Here is a 14541-nt window from a genome sequence, read left to right on the forward strand (position 1 = left end):
AACAACCCAAGCAGCATTATTTCTGTCCGACCTCAATCCATATGTGGTGAGGTGTAACGTTAGGAGGGCAGGGGATAGGCTGACTCTCTTCAGATGCTGCCAGTGGATCAGCCTCCAACTGTGCGTCTGAGAACAATCCCATTTTCAGCTCCACAGTCATCTGCCATGCTCCTGCCATCTCTCGCATAAACTGGGGAGGAGAATGACAGTGTGGTCGTACTGCAAACACACTGGAAACGGAGCAATGTGTCCCATAAATAATAGCTCAATATTTGTATGCTATGTCTCGATATAATAGATATAGACACAAGAAGTGATTCTTTTTATGTCAAGAGAGATGGAAACAAAAGATAGATTGAAAAAGTAAAATGTAATGGCTGCAAACAGGTAGGAGTTGTCATTCAACAACACCTGGTCATTCAGCAGTTTGTTGACAGAGCCTGTTTCAGTAGCATACAAATAATATTTCACAATTTTTCTTCACAAAAACCAAACAAAGGCAAATTAATAACATTCAAAATCACCAACGTGACACACTGCACCTTTAAAATACGTTGTTAATTTTAGTTGATATCTGGTGTATTTATTTGGCTTTTTATGTTTTATGTTTAATTAAGGATATTTTCATGAGACAATCAAATACAGAAATATTGTTATTAGTAAATGCTTCAATATCATTAGTGCAACAGCTTTTAAAATAAAAAATACTTTTTTTTCACACTGAAATATTGTCTAATTTTATGATATTGATACAATAATGATACATTTACCAGCCCTAATAAATACTAATGTATAAGACAAACGTATCTACGTACTGGTACTTCCACTCCAGTGTGTGCTGCCAGCAGCCACTCCCAGCAGGCAATAGCAGTTTCCATGCCATGCTCTGTAAACATCTTGAGTGGAGACCAGCAGAGGTGGTGTAGCAGCTGAGGGTCACAGTCTAAACCAAAATATAATGAGGTCAGAAACGTTCCACAAACAACATAGTCCTGAATGCCATTAAAAAATAAATAAAATAAAATAAAACACATCATCAAATGTCGGACGACAGTATCCGACCTTTGGTGCTGATGAGTAAGGCAGCCAGTTTGAACATGGCCTCGGTGAAAGCCTCAGACTGAGCAGATTCAAGAGCCTGTTCCATCTGCTTGATCATCAGCTGGCTCAGGTCAGACTGTCCTTGGAGGGCCTGGGCAAAGTGGATCATACCTGAGACCTGCAAGACAATCAAAACACATTTAGTTTTCTGATCAGCCAAGGTAAGGTCTGCAGCATCCAGCTGCATTTGGACAACATCTTTGCAATGCGGACTAAAAAGTTTCTGAAATGGAACAGATGTTCACAGTTCTCATTCAGTTTGTTCACATCTAAATTCAGAGAACATTTTCATTTTATAACCATTGATAGTAGAACATACTAAGTGCAGCTCAGTTAGATGATAAATTATTGACTGCCCACTTCTTGATGGCGAGAATGATGACTTGACTTACAGAAGCTGAAATGTTGTTGCTTCCGCTGTGATAATTTAGTGTCATTGTTTATGTATTATGTTTAGTCCATCAAAGAACATCACTGATTCATTCTGTATTAGCTCAAAGGTCAAAGGGTCTGTATTTAATTCTTTCTTTCCATATTCAAAAGAGATATGGAAAAGATATCAAAGATATTCATTATTCTTTGTTAAATAAATAGAAAATAAATCATATTTTTGTTTTTCCAATTTTAAATTTTGTGTTTAGATTAAATACACATTTCTACTTTATATCTGTGACCTGGAAGTATTGTCTCTAAATATATAGATTCAAATTTTAAGGAATTACTTTCCTTCTGTCAGTCGATGGTCAATCGTGGAAATAGAAAAAAACAACATGTTTTATTGAATCAGGTTGGTTAACAGGTTACTTTTAAAAAAGTGGTCTCTCTTTATAATGTGAAAAGAGGAAATGATAACAAACCCCTCAGCTATATCAGACAATCTCAGAGAGCAAGAAAGATACTGATATGATACTGCCAGAGGTCATGATCATTCACCATAATAACCATAATAAGTGAGTGCTTTTACCTCTCCGGCATATCTGTTCCTGAGGTTAAGGGAGGCCATGAAGTTTGAGTAGTCCTTCTTCACACAGGCTGGCCTCTCAGTCAACTGAGTGGACTACAAGGGAAAGAGAAGAAATTAAAGGAAGCATCATAGCCAAGAGGAAAGGACTGGTGCTTGTAACCAAGGACCATAGGTGGAAAGTAACGAAATACATTTACTCAGGTTACTGTATTGAATACTTTTTTTGTGTATTTTGTATTTTTTAAGTACAATATAAAATCAGGATTTTGTATTTTACTTGAGTACGTATTGACTTTTGAAGTATTGTACTTAGTTACTTTATAAATCCTATCCGTTACTGAGTAAAAATAAGAATTCAGCACAATGAAGACCTACAGGGGGAAAATATACACCAGAACAAAGATGAATGATGATGTGATTAACACCAGCATTGGCGCGTGAACATAGAGGGCGTGTGATTATTGTCATTTGCTAATATCTATTATCTATTATTAAATATTAATTATAATAATAATATTATTATATTATATTATATTATATTACATTACATACAGTCCTGCTCACCATTATTGGCACCCCTTAATTTTTTGCATAACCTGTAGTTATGCAAAACTACAGAATTCTTTTTTTACAACTTACATATTGTAATTTCAAAGAAGAAACAGAAAAAACATAATGTGCAGAAATAACGGCAACCCTCTTTAATATTTGGTTGAACACCCTTTGGCAGAGATGACAGCCTCCAAACGTTTCTGGTAGCCATCTATGAGCTTCTTCTAATTTTTGATAAAAAGTGACCCATAGACACCCAGAAGATGCAGAGCTCTCATGACACCAAAGCAGTAACAGACTAAATGCAACAAGCTGTGGAGGGAGTGCCAAAGTATAAAAGACAACAAAAGCCAGAGTGGTGTGAAGAGAAAGAATTACAAGTGGTCTGATTGTTGGAAGACATCAATGGACAGTGGTTGGAAAGTGTAGGAAGAGAAGAAGGGATCAAATTGGACACCTATCTGTCCATATTGATGATAATGATGATGAATAAGTTTTTTTCATTTAAAATGACATTTCAATCCAATTATCAGCCTCTACCACTATAAATAAATAAATGTAGGTGTGTCTGCAATTTAAAATACATGTGGTATGGCTCACCCCCAGAGTTGTGCTCTGTCTGTTGTAACCAGCAAAATGCAGGATGCTTTCTGTGGCCATGGCCAGGCCTGTGTGCTGCGAGAGACCTGACACCCAGTTCTGATGTTTGTTCAGATACTCCTATTGTACAGAACATGTACAGAAGAACACTTAATGTTATTATCTGCTGTCTGCAAGTAACATGTGAAGGTTTTGTATTTTAAAGGAATCACTGTTTCTAAATACCAGTTACCTGTAAGTGAGATTTGGTCACAGATGAAGCCCATTTCATCGCCTCCTTTAGGATCTCCCCACAGCGAGCAGCAAAATCCTTCACTATGCTCTACAAATAAAGAAACACATGCTTCATTTTAAATGTGTGTTATTTAAAACAAACACATCTACTTCACACTGTCATAGCTGCATCTGTGTAACACCAAATTACCTCTCTCGCTTCATATGTATCTGGGACAGTGATACTGTATGGCGTGTCTGGGATGTTATAGTAAGGTTGATCTTTATGAATGTCCTGAAATGGAGCACAAACTACTGTTTATTAACCATTAACATACAAACAACAAACAGTAACTATCACATTATGACAAATGTGTGAACTAAGGATGCATTAAGAGTCACCAGGTGCGTTACTTACTGCACTGAGTGAGAGGGAAAGGGTCTGCAGGATGTCTAACATGGTCCTCAGCACTCGGCCGCTCCATAACAAGTGAGGGAAACTGAGGAGAGAGAAAAACACTTTTGACACTGCTGGGTATCAACCTGTATTGTAATGAAATATATCTTAAGACTTTGTTACCCAACAAGTTGAATGACTCGAAGTGTTTGAAAGTAGGTTTTAAATAATGCAAAAAAAATATTTATTTATGTATAAGTAGTAGGGCTGGGCGATATGGCCTCAAATCAATATCACGATATATTGAGCAGCTCACCTCGATAACGATAAATGAACGCAAATTTCGAAGTTGCTAAATGACGCCAAATTTGCATAATTAACCATTAGCCTGATATAATCAGTACAGACACATATCAGACATAACACACACATATGTATATATACATATATAAAATATATATAAAATAAATGCAGTGATAAAATAAATGCAGTGACTGAGTTAAGAAACATTTACACCTCGCTCTGTAAGCCAGAGAGTTTCCAAACACCAAAAAAGTGTCCAATAACACCAGAAAGAGTGAGGAGATTTGCCACTAGTCGTTTTTGATAAAAAAAAGTCCCTAGGAAGAGTAGGAAAGTCGCCAGATTTAGTGACAGTCTGGAAGTTGGCAACACTGCTAACGCACCTGCCGCAGCAGCCGATTCTTCTTTCCTCACAGTCTCTTTCCCTTCTTGTTACAGAGGCTGTGGAGTCACGTGACTACACACGCTGTACACAGCCGAGTGTCTTAAAGGGACATGAACATACCGATAGGCTGCCTACCTACACACACAGCCAAGTAAATGTCGATTAACGATACATTTTCGATATATCACCCAGCCATAATAAGTGGGATGTGTGTATGCACAGTGCTGGGTGGTATGACCAAAAATTTATATCATGGTAGTTTTCAAATTATCAATTTTTTATGCATGAGCACACTGGAGTCCTCCAGTGAGAGAGCGATGCAGCTAAATATTCTATAGGAAAGGTAACCTTAAATAACTTATGTTGTCATCTGGCACTTTATAAAATTAACTTCACCAGCATGCCTTAATATAATGGTAGGGGTTTCTACATCATAATAAAAACACGTTTTCAAGATAAAGATGTCATCAAGCTATATTTTAGACAAACCTAAAAAAATCCTGATCAGAAGACTGAAGAGAAATGGTTTACAGTCTTTACTCCACAGCTGTATTTTTATCCCCAAGTGTTCTCTGACACAATGTTATAACTTATATAAAGTATGAAGAGGAGAGGATGCAATCTCACGTTTCAGCCAGGCCAGATAAATATTTGTCTGCCACTCTGCGGATCCTCTTATGGATGTGATTGAAGTTGACCAGGAGGAACTGAGCATGGCGTTCAAGCTCCTCCTCATGGGCTTTGGTTTTTGCCTGAAAATATGACGCTTTCGTTGAGATACATTGCATGATCACACACTGTGTGAGAAATGTGCAATAGATGGGATGCGAGTTCTCTGTAAGTGAGAAGTATTTGCCTTACTTTTTCAGCCATCATCAGCAGGAACACCTCGAACACTTTGTCACTTACAGAGATCACACACTGCATCATACCTAGAAGGAATTAGTTTAACATTAATCAACCGAGCTGAAATTACACAGATGAGATAGTTAATATTCTAGCATGAAGAGAGAGGTGTGATGAGTAAAAATTGAGTATGCACACAATTGCAGCTGAAATGACAAGGGCCGGATGTAAGCTGCTAAAAACTAAGATAAAAGACACAATTTTATTACAGCTGCAAATGCAATGCATTTTTGATAATTATAGTTGCTGATGATTTTTTTTTTTTAATGCATGCTAAATAATTATCGGAGATCATAGGGTGTTTGCTAAGTGACTGGAGTCTCTTAGTCACATGTTCTGACAGTACATGGAAGAGAGACTATTCCAGTGTCGCAAAACACTTTATCCAATCATGAGACAGAACAAAGAGGTGGTGCTCAGCAATGAACAGAAGATTTGAAAGCCAAAAGACAACATCATATACAACAGATTTAAAGGCAAACTTTTCAAGTAGGGCTGCAACAAACAATTATTTTTATAATGAACAATCTGTCACTTCACTTCATTGATTTGTTTTTTGCTCCATAAAATGTCACAAAAGGTGTTTGACCTCAACATTACAATGTTACAAAAATGTCTTGTATTGTCCACAAACAAATTTAATCCGTTTTAATTATTTATTTTTGGTATGGAGCAAAGAAAACTGAAAATATTCACATTTAAGAAGCTGAAGAATCAGAGAACCTGTTTTAATAAAAACACTCAAACAAATCAATGGAAGTAACAATATAGCATATAATTTAGCAATTATAGCAATAGCAATTAATTTGGGGTAATGGGGGGGGGGGGGTATGTCTGCTCACCGGATTTGTCCTTCTGTATGGCTCTATCTTCAAAGTATCGAAACATGACCTGAAAACGATCAGAGTCCAGAGAATGCAGCATTCTGATGAAAACAAAATGAAGCTTACAATTACTATCAGTAATAAGTACATATCACAAAGAAGGCTTGTCAAGGCGGTGTCCAGAAAACAACATTGATTTTATAGATAACTGGCAAACATTCTACTAAAGTAAATAACAAACCACCTACTAAAGTAAATAGGAGTTAGACATTCTAATTCAATTAAAAATCAATGCCAACAATAAAATAGGATCAAATAATACCACTTTTAAATGTGGACTATTAAAGGGATACTTCAACGTTGATAAGATGAATGTCTATTAAAACTAAATCATCTATGTAGTAGAAATGTGAAATAATATTTGGAGAAGTGCCTTCTTGGCTGAGAAAGGCAGTGAAGCGACAACTTTGTCAAAGTAACGTTTGATAGACAATTACACATACCTTATATACACGTAATCTGTTAACAAAGTAAAGTCACCTTGCTTTCGCTGGAGAACAATGTCAGTGTTATTCAAATGTGTGTGTGTGCAGTGCGAAATTAAAGCGTGATTGTCATCAAAGCAGTCATCATCAAAGCTTTGTTGAACACAGGAAGGCAAGGAGAAGAGGACAATAATTGTCTGTGGCTGAACAACTTCACAAGGACAGAGAAAGCACAGAGACTGCTGGTGTGTGGACTGTTAGCATTTTAAGCTAGCGATCTTTATGCTAACGTGTTAGCAGACTTCATTGTCCAAAAACAACAAACAGATGATTATTCAGCGGCTGAAAGAGAGCAGGACAGACACAGTAGCTGTCTGAGATGATGACGTGACGCCAGCACCGCTCTATCTCATCATGGGTGAGTTTTCATATACAACCTTAGTGTTCAGTCACATACAGGGACGTTTTTTCTTGTTATTGTATGGGGTGAGTTTTCATAAACGTTGTTAATCTATGTTATGTTAGTGTTCATTCAAAGTCACATACAGACGCACATAGGGACGCTGTCTTTTAATAATCCACTGTGCGTTTCATAACGCCGTTTGGCTACATTGTTATTAGCTGTGCTTGCTAAGCTCGCTAGCTCGCTAGCTCGGTACTGTATTATTACAATGAGAATGATGCGCACATCGAAACTTGTGTTAGGTCAGATGATCGTATTATAAGCTACGATCATCTGATCAATATGTACGGGAGCATATGACCTCTGCTGTGCAAGAATAACGTGTGGATAACACACTTCTGGTGCGTTTCAGAACGTTATGAGAACGCTATACTAGAGGTTGGCTAGCTCAGTATTGGCGTGTTAAAAATAATACGCACTTTGAAACTTGTGTTCGGTCAGATGAGCGTATTATAAGTCGTAAGGGGAGCATGTCACGGCCCTCTTTGAGATTTTGTACACCCGCAGGTTCAGTTTGTCACCATTTAGCCCGCATATCAACTGTGATGGACAGAGTGGGTACAGCCACATTGTGGGGGAGGAACTGGTATTGAAGATGATAATATAGTCCATGGTCTGGAAAATATTGAACTCTCCTTCACACACTTATATACTCATATTTTATTTGATATTTGAAGTATGTATCTATCTTTCACCTTTCTTGTTTCTCATTTTTATTCAAGTGCTTTTTGTAAAAGAAGAATTTCCCTCTGGGGATCAATAAAGTAAATTCTGATTCTTATCAGTCCACTGAAGTACTTAAGGCAAATAACACTACATTGACATGAACTACATTCATTCCTTTTTTTTTTCAAACTGCTACACTGTTACTGTCCTGTGGGCTAACAGATATCTGAGATGTCACTGACAGCTAGACTGGGTGGGGGGTTGTGACCATGTAAATGTGATGCAAATGAGCAGCTATTGGCCTGACTCCTCAAGTAGGTCAAAATCTTTCAGGCTGAATTTCTCCCTAAAGCAGTTTGAGGAGTGCCTACATTCAAATGGCCACATCTTCTTCAAAAATTATCAGATGGACATGTGTTTGGCATTGTTGGAAAGCTTAGAAATCACACTTTCGGAATCTGTAAATAATTTCAAATGTCCCAAAGTAGACTTGTGAACGCTTTTGCCATGGCTGGACACATTTTGCTGAAAGGCTTGTTTTCCTGAAAAAAATTAAAATCTTGGTTCGTATTTTATGTGTAATTGTATCCATTGTCCTTTACAGTTGAAACATGGTTTAATCAAGTTTTGGAGAAACTCTTCACAGCATCCAGCTCTGCTCCTCTTCACCACTGTGATTCCTCCAGCTGTCCCACATCAGATTCTGACACCGCGCTACATGTTTCATTATTTATTTTTTGTTTGCATATTGTGTTAGACATGCTTTTAGATTTGGATGCCCATACCCCCAGAGAAATTGGCAGAGGTGGAGGGGTCGCAGCAATATTTATTTCTACACTTTCACTCACCCCGGGACCCACAGGTACTTATAATGTATAACTCATTTGAGCGCCTTACTCTAAGGGCCTGATTTACTAAAGCTTTGCGCGTGCAAAAACGTGTGCAAACTGGATTGCACACGCAGATTTGTGTTGATGCTGATCTACTGACAGGGCGCAACGAGGAGCGCGTCACTCAAACGGGCAAAATAAGCACTTGCAACCCATTTAGCGTTCTTGCCTTAATGCATATGCACTGTGGGGCGTTTACACGCAATTTTGCGTGTGATGGGAGGAGAAAATGTAAATATGTTATTTTAGCACGCGCAAAGTGATTTATCAAACGTGAAACTGATTGCGGTGCTTATTTTTGCGTCTATATTTAGCACTTTTGAAAGGCCACAGCACACCACAGACACATAGAACATCCTCAGCATAGTCTGGCAGATGTTAAAGGAGCGGAGCCTCCTCAGAAAATAGAGGCGGCTCTGTCCCTTCTTGTAAAGGACTTCAGTGTTCTTAATCCAGTCCAATTTACTGACCCTAAACAGCAGCATTATTACAGTCGCTGTTTATCTGACAGTTCAGTCGAAAAATTCAATTAACAGCTCCCGTCTGCCCTCCAGCCATGTTTCAGTTATACAGAGGAAGACTATAGAAACATCTCTCCCACAAAACTTAATAAAATAGTGGACAACGCAAATTTAACACTGCAAACAGTTTTAAACACTGTTGCACCTCTGAAGAAAAAGGTTATCACCCGAGATAAATCTTGAGCGTAAAAGCTCAATACGCAGAGGTCAGTCATGCCCTCCACATGTCTTGTGGAGGAACAGCTTTGATATATATATAAAAAAGCTCTGAGACATGCAAGAACCTCTTATTAGTCAGAGTTAATAGAGAAAAATAAGAGCAACCCCAGGTAGAGCGAGCCACAATGTAACAAACCCATCAATCCCTCTGTCTCTGAGTTGTAATGACTTTATAAACATTTTTAACGATAAAATAGAAACAATCAGAGATAGAATTAACCACCTCCGACCCTCCAACATCACCAACACAGTTTAGTACAGCTAACTTAGACCTAATGGTCCCCCATTAGTGAAGAAGATTCAAATAAAGAAATTGGTAATATCTTACGAGACCAAATAAATATGGCTTTACTAAGTGGATGCATCCCAAAGGCCTTTAAAATAACAGTTATTAAACCTTTGCTTAAAAAGCCTTCTCTCGACGCTAGCACTCTGACCAATTAAAAACCGATCTCAAATTATTTCAAAGATTTTAGAAAAAGTTGTAGCTGCCCAGTTGTGAGTAAAAGATGATATTCTTATGGCCTCTGAAAAAGGACTGGCTTCTATACTGGTCCTGATGGATCTCAGTGCAGCATTTGACACTATAGATCATGAGATCCTGCTACATAGACTAGAACAAGATGTCGGGATTAAAGGATCGGCACTTGTCTGGTTCAAGTCCTATTTGTCGGACAGATTTAAATTTGTTAGTGTAAACGAGGAATCCTCCATACTCACTAAGGTTGAATACTTTAACTACTAGTTCCTCAGGGTTCCGTGCTCGGCCCCATTCTTTTTACCCTGTACATGCTGCCACTAGGAAACATTATCAGGAAACATAACATAAATTTCCATTGCTAAGCAGATGACACCCAGCTATACTTATCTGTAATGGCCGGGCGACCCAAACCCCTCAGTTAAACTCCAAGGCTGTCTTATAGACATGGATGACCCAGAGAAAGGAAAACAGAGGTCATAGTCCTGGGGTCAAAACACATAAGAGCACCATTTTCAAGTGGAGCTATAAACCTAGCCCTGTAAGATCCAAATTAAGAAAACCCCCCCAAAAAGTACCTTTCAGATGTTGTTGTAGGAGGACTTTGATGCAGAAACCAAAGAGTTTTTGGAAAAAAAATGTTTATGTACGTCATTCACTTTGTCTGAACAACAATTCAGAACAACTAAGGGTTCATTTGAAGGGCTGATTGCTTACTTTGCCCCATATATGTATATAACATTTACAAATAATCACACATTAATCATATTTTTATGAAAGCATTTATTAAAAATAAATAAATAAACAGGATAAAACTCTACTCTTCATGACAAACTTTTAATTGTTAGTCAAAGTCCTAAAAACAGTCGTCTGAAAAGCAAAGACGAACATTACACTTGCTGCATTATGTGTTGGTGAATCCTTTATTGCAGCATCCTCTCCCTGTCTTCATGTCCTTGCTTACATCCAATGGCAGGTGTGCACATCTCTTGGATGGTCTCTTCTGAGCATTCAGAGGGCTTTCTGATGTCACTGCCTGTGTTTCTGGGCTCTCTTTGCCTGAAGATGATATCCAGACCAGAAAAATCTGTGTTGAGACTGATGAAATATTTTTTCGGCCAGCGACACCTGTCACGGTGCATGATGTGTTTGTGTGTTTTTGTCTTGATGTCGACATAATGATCAGCTGGACAGTCCATGGGTGGTTGGTTTTCTTTGTCCACTTGTTGACAGACATCTTCATCTGAGTCTTCATCACTCTCATCAGTGTCATTGAGTTCCATCTCAACTTCACTCTACCAGTTTGGATGATATCAATCACATACTGCACACTGTATCACGGCTCTCTCCTTGCTGGTGGCATTCTAGGGGAAAAAAAGCAATTAATTAACATGAATAAATATGCTTTGTATATAGTAGTACATGATCTGAAGGAATAGATAGCGTGGTGGACCAAGTCCTCTGGGTAGAAATGCTTTCAAGGCAGACAATACTGTCTGCTGATTGTAAGTCGCTTTGTACTAAAGCATCTGCTAAATGCCCTAAATGTAAATGTAATTGTCTTAGCCTATGCTCACTACTTATCATACTAAAAGAAAAACATGCATACCCCCACTTACTTCCAAACCCCACATTCAGGAACATTTTCACCTTTCCCAGAACTGAATTTTCTGTTGATATCCTCTTTGTGGACAAATACATGGGATTTTAGCTCAGTCTGATCAAATTAACTATATTTTTTTAGACATAAAACTTTTAAATCAGTCAAATTTGACCAGAACACAACACAAGGGTATAATGTATACTGTTCATGTATAAAGAAAACAGGCAGTGGCATTGTGGAGGGAATACAACCTGTTTGTGCCCACTGCAACAATCCTGCTATTTTGACTACCACCAAGTAATTGTAAAATTACAACAAATATGTAACATGCTTTAAATGAAATTTGATGCATCTATTCCACAATAACTTAATATGTACATGCTCTTCACATTGTAATAACAACCAAAAAAATATATAAAAGACATTTTACTTACTTGAATCTGATGAATCCAATCTAATGAAACAAAGAGATTTTGTTCAGAGGAAATCTTGAAAGGTTGTGTGCATTCATGGCCATAAAGCGAGACTTAGAACCTGGGGGTCCTGTTTGACCAGGATTTATCACTAGATGAAACATTAATCAAATATGTAGAACAAACTTCTACCACCTTCTCAATATTAAGACAATTAGAGATATTATATCACGACAAGACTCTGAGAAATTAATCCACGCCTTTATAAAAAGGCATGGAAATGTATTCATTGTTTCGAAATTTAAACAATTCCCCCCCGGGGATTAATAAAGTATTCTGATTCTGATTCTGATATAACTTCTAGGCTGGATTATTGTAACTCCTTAATGTAAAGATGCCCTAATAAGCCCCTGAGAAGCCTTCAATTGGTCCAAAATGAAGCAGCACACATACTGACTGGAACCAGAAGACGTGATCATATGTGGCCCGCCACAGCTAAAGAGGGTGCAAGTCGGCCCATCGCAAAATGAAAAAAAATGTTTTTTCAAAATGAGGTTGTTTTTTTTCACAATTGTTCAAGTGGAAGTTTGGAAGAAGCCACTACATGCTTCAAATCACAGTATTGTAGGTCTTAAAACCATAAACTTTGTATTTGAATTAGGGTTGTTTGATTGTTGTGAATCTATTCCTAGATAGAGTATGGCGATTTCACATTCCAGAGCTTCTGTTGTTTTTTCGGCCAATAGGCTGGCGGTGACGGAGAATACACATGGCTACTGAATATGCACAGAGCCACGCTGGCAGTGTGTGTGTGAGAGAGAGAGTGTGTGTCTGTATGTTCTCCATTGAATGAAGATAAGGAATAAGATAAGACAAGGAAAACCGGAGAATAACTAAACTGTGGCTGTACTTCTTAACAAAGAGAGAGACAGACACAGATCTCACTTCTGCTATGTGAGTGGAATCGTTAGCATTTTAAACTAGCGATCTTTATGCTTATGTGTTAGCATAAACTTTAACAGACTTCATCGTCACAAAAACAACAAACAGATGGATTATTCAGTGACCAAAAGAGAGCAGGACAGACACAGCAGATATCTTAGATGATAACATGACCCCAGCACTGCTCTATCTTCTTATTGGGTGAGTTTTCATTAACGTCGTTAATCTACATACTTGTTAGTGTTCAGTCACATACAGGGACGTTTTGTCTTTTAATCGTCCACAGTGCGTTTCAGAGCGTTATGTGGCTGCATTGTTGTTCACTAGCCCCAGCTTAAACGTGCTGATGTGCTTGAATCATGTGTGAATGACACAGCTTTGTGTATGGAGTATTGACTGCAATGCTAATGATTTAGCAACTAGCTGAGAGTTAGCACATAATCAGCTCATTCAGTAACAGACTGATCCATCCACAAGAGCCGGTTGAGTCATGATTCAACTGACTCTTTAACCCGTGTCTTTAAATTAACCCATGAGTCGCGAGTCACTAGCATCATTAACCCGGATCAGTTGAGTCATACTACAATTTAATTTAAACCGCGCCACACACAAACATCTTGCAACATTAGCTACCAGTCCGAGCCATCTTAGCTGTCAAAAGTAAACTTACCATTTCGAAGGCAACCACAACTCAACTCAAGTCCGAGATAGGAATCTCCTGCAGACCCATAAACAGTGCTGAGCCGCGACTCGCGCTAATAAGTCGGTTACGTTGTCATGAGTGGATCTGTAGCCGAATCAGCTGGTTACGTTCTCATGAGTGGATCTGTAGCCGAATCAGCTGGTCACATTGTCATGAGTGGATCTGTAGAACTTCCGGAAGAGCTGGAAACAGCACTGAGTCATGACTCGCGACTCGCGCTAATCAGTCGGTTACGTTGTCATGAGTGGATCTGTAGAACTTCCTTCAGAGTCTCTTGGCTCCCAGAAGGTGGAAATCTTTGAGGCTAAAATTCTCCCTAAAGCAGTTTGATGAGTCCCTACATTCAAATGGCCATATTTTATTCAAATATTATCCGATTTACATGTGCTAGACATTGTTGGAAAGCTTAGAAACCAATCACACGTTCAGAATCTGTAAATTACTCAAAATGTCCCTTGGTAGACTTGTGACCGGTTTGGCCATGTCTGGCCACATATAACTCCTGTCTTGGCTTCTCTACACTGGCTCCCAGTAAAAAGTAGAATAGATTTCAAAATACTTCTAGTCGCATACAAGGCCATAAATAATCAAGTCCCTTCTTATATTTGCGATTTAATCACTTTATAGCAACCCAATCGACCGCTCTGGTCCCTGAACTCGGGTCTACTGGTTATACCTAAAATAAATGAACTAGAATAGGTGGTAGAACATAAAGCTACCAGGCTCCTCTTCTGTGGAACCAACTCCCACTTTCAGTCAGAGAGTCTGACTCTGTCTCTACCTTTAAGGTAAGACTGAAAACCCATCTCTTTAGCATAGCCTAAAGCAGGGGCGGACGGTGTATGGGGACGATTTGGGCGATGCCCTACCAACTAGAAGGAGAATGATAATTTTTTTTCCTGAGCAATTCCAA

At 38.4% G+C, this 14541-nt stretch overlaps 1 protein-coding gene across 1 annotated transcript in view; it reads right to left on the minus strand.

The window, feature by feature from the left end:
- The window catches only part of LOC310944064 (phosphatidylinositol 4-kinase alpha-like), a 131998-nt gene that overhangs the window by 33294 nt on the left and 84163 nt on the right, over positions 1 to 14541 (minus strand). The window contains exons 23-33 of the mRNA XM_083909771.1: positions 6264 to 6346; positions 5377 to 5447; positions 5143 to 5267; positions 3849 to 3930; positions 3642 to 3725; positions 3450 to 3539; positions 3218 to 3337; positions 2066 to 2158; positions 1063 to 1219; positions 816 to 943; positions 32 to 190 (exon numbers count right to left, since the gene is read on the minus strand). Coding sequence (XP_083765897.1) covers positions 32 to 190; positions 816 to 943; positions 1063 to 1219; positions 2066 to 2158; positions 3218 to 3337; positions 3450 to 3539; positions 3642 to 3725; positions 3849 to 3930; positions 5143 to 5267; positions 5377 to 5447; positions 6264 to 6346 — 1192 coding nt within the window. The remainder of the gene's footprint in view (positions 1 to 31; positions 191 to 815; positions 944 to 1062; positions 1220 to 2065; positions 2159 to 3217; positions 3338 to 3449; positions 3540 to 3641; positions 3726 to 3848; positions 3931 to 5142; positions 5268 to 5376; positions 5448 to 6263; positions 6347 to 14541) is intronic.

This window comes from Microchirus variegatus, assembly GCF_963457635.1.
Source record: "Microchirus variegatus genome assembly, chromosome: 23".
NCBI classification, from domain to species: domain Eukaryota; kingdom Metazoa; phylum Chordata; class Actinopteri; order Pleuronectiformes; family Soleidae; genus Microchirus; species Microchirus variegatus.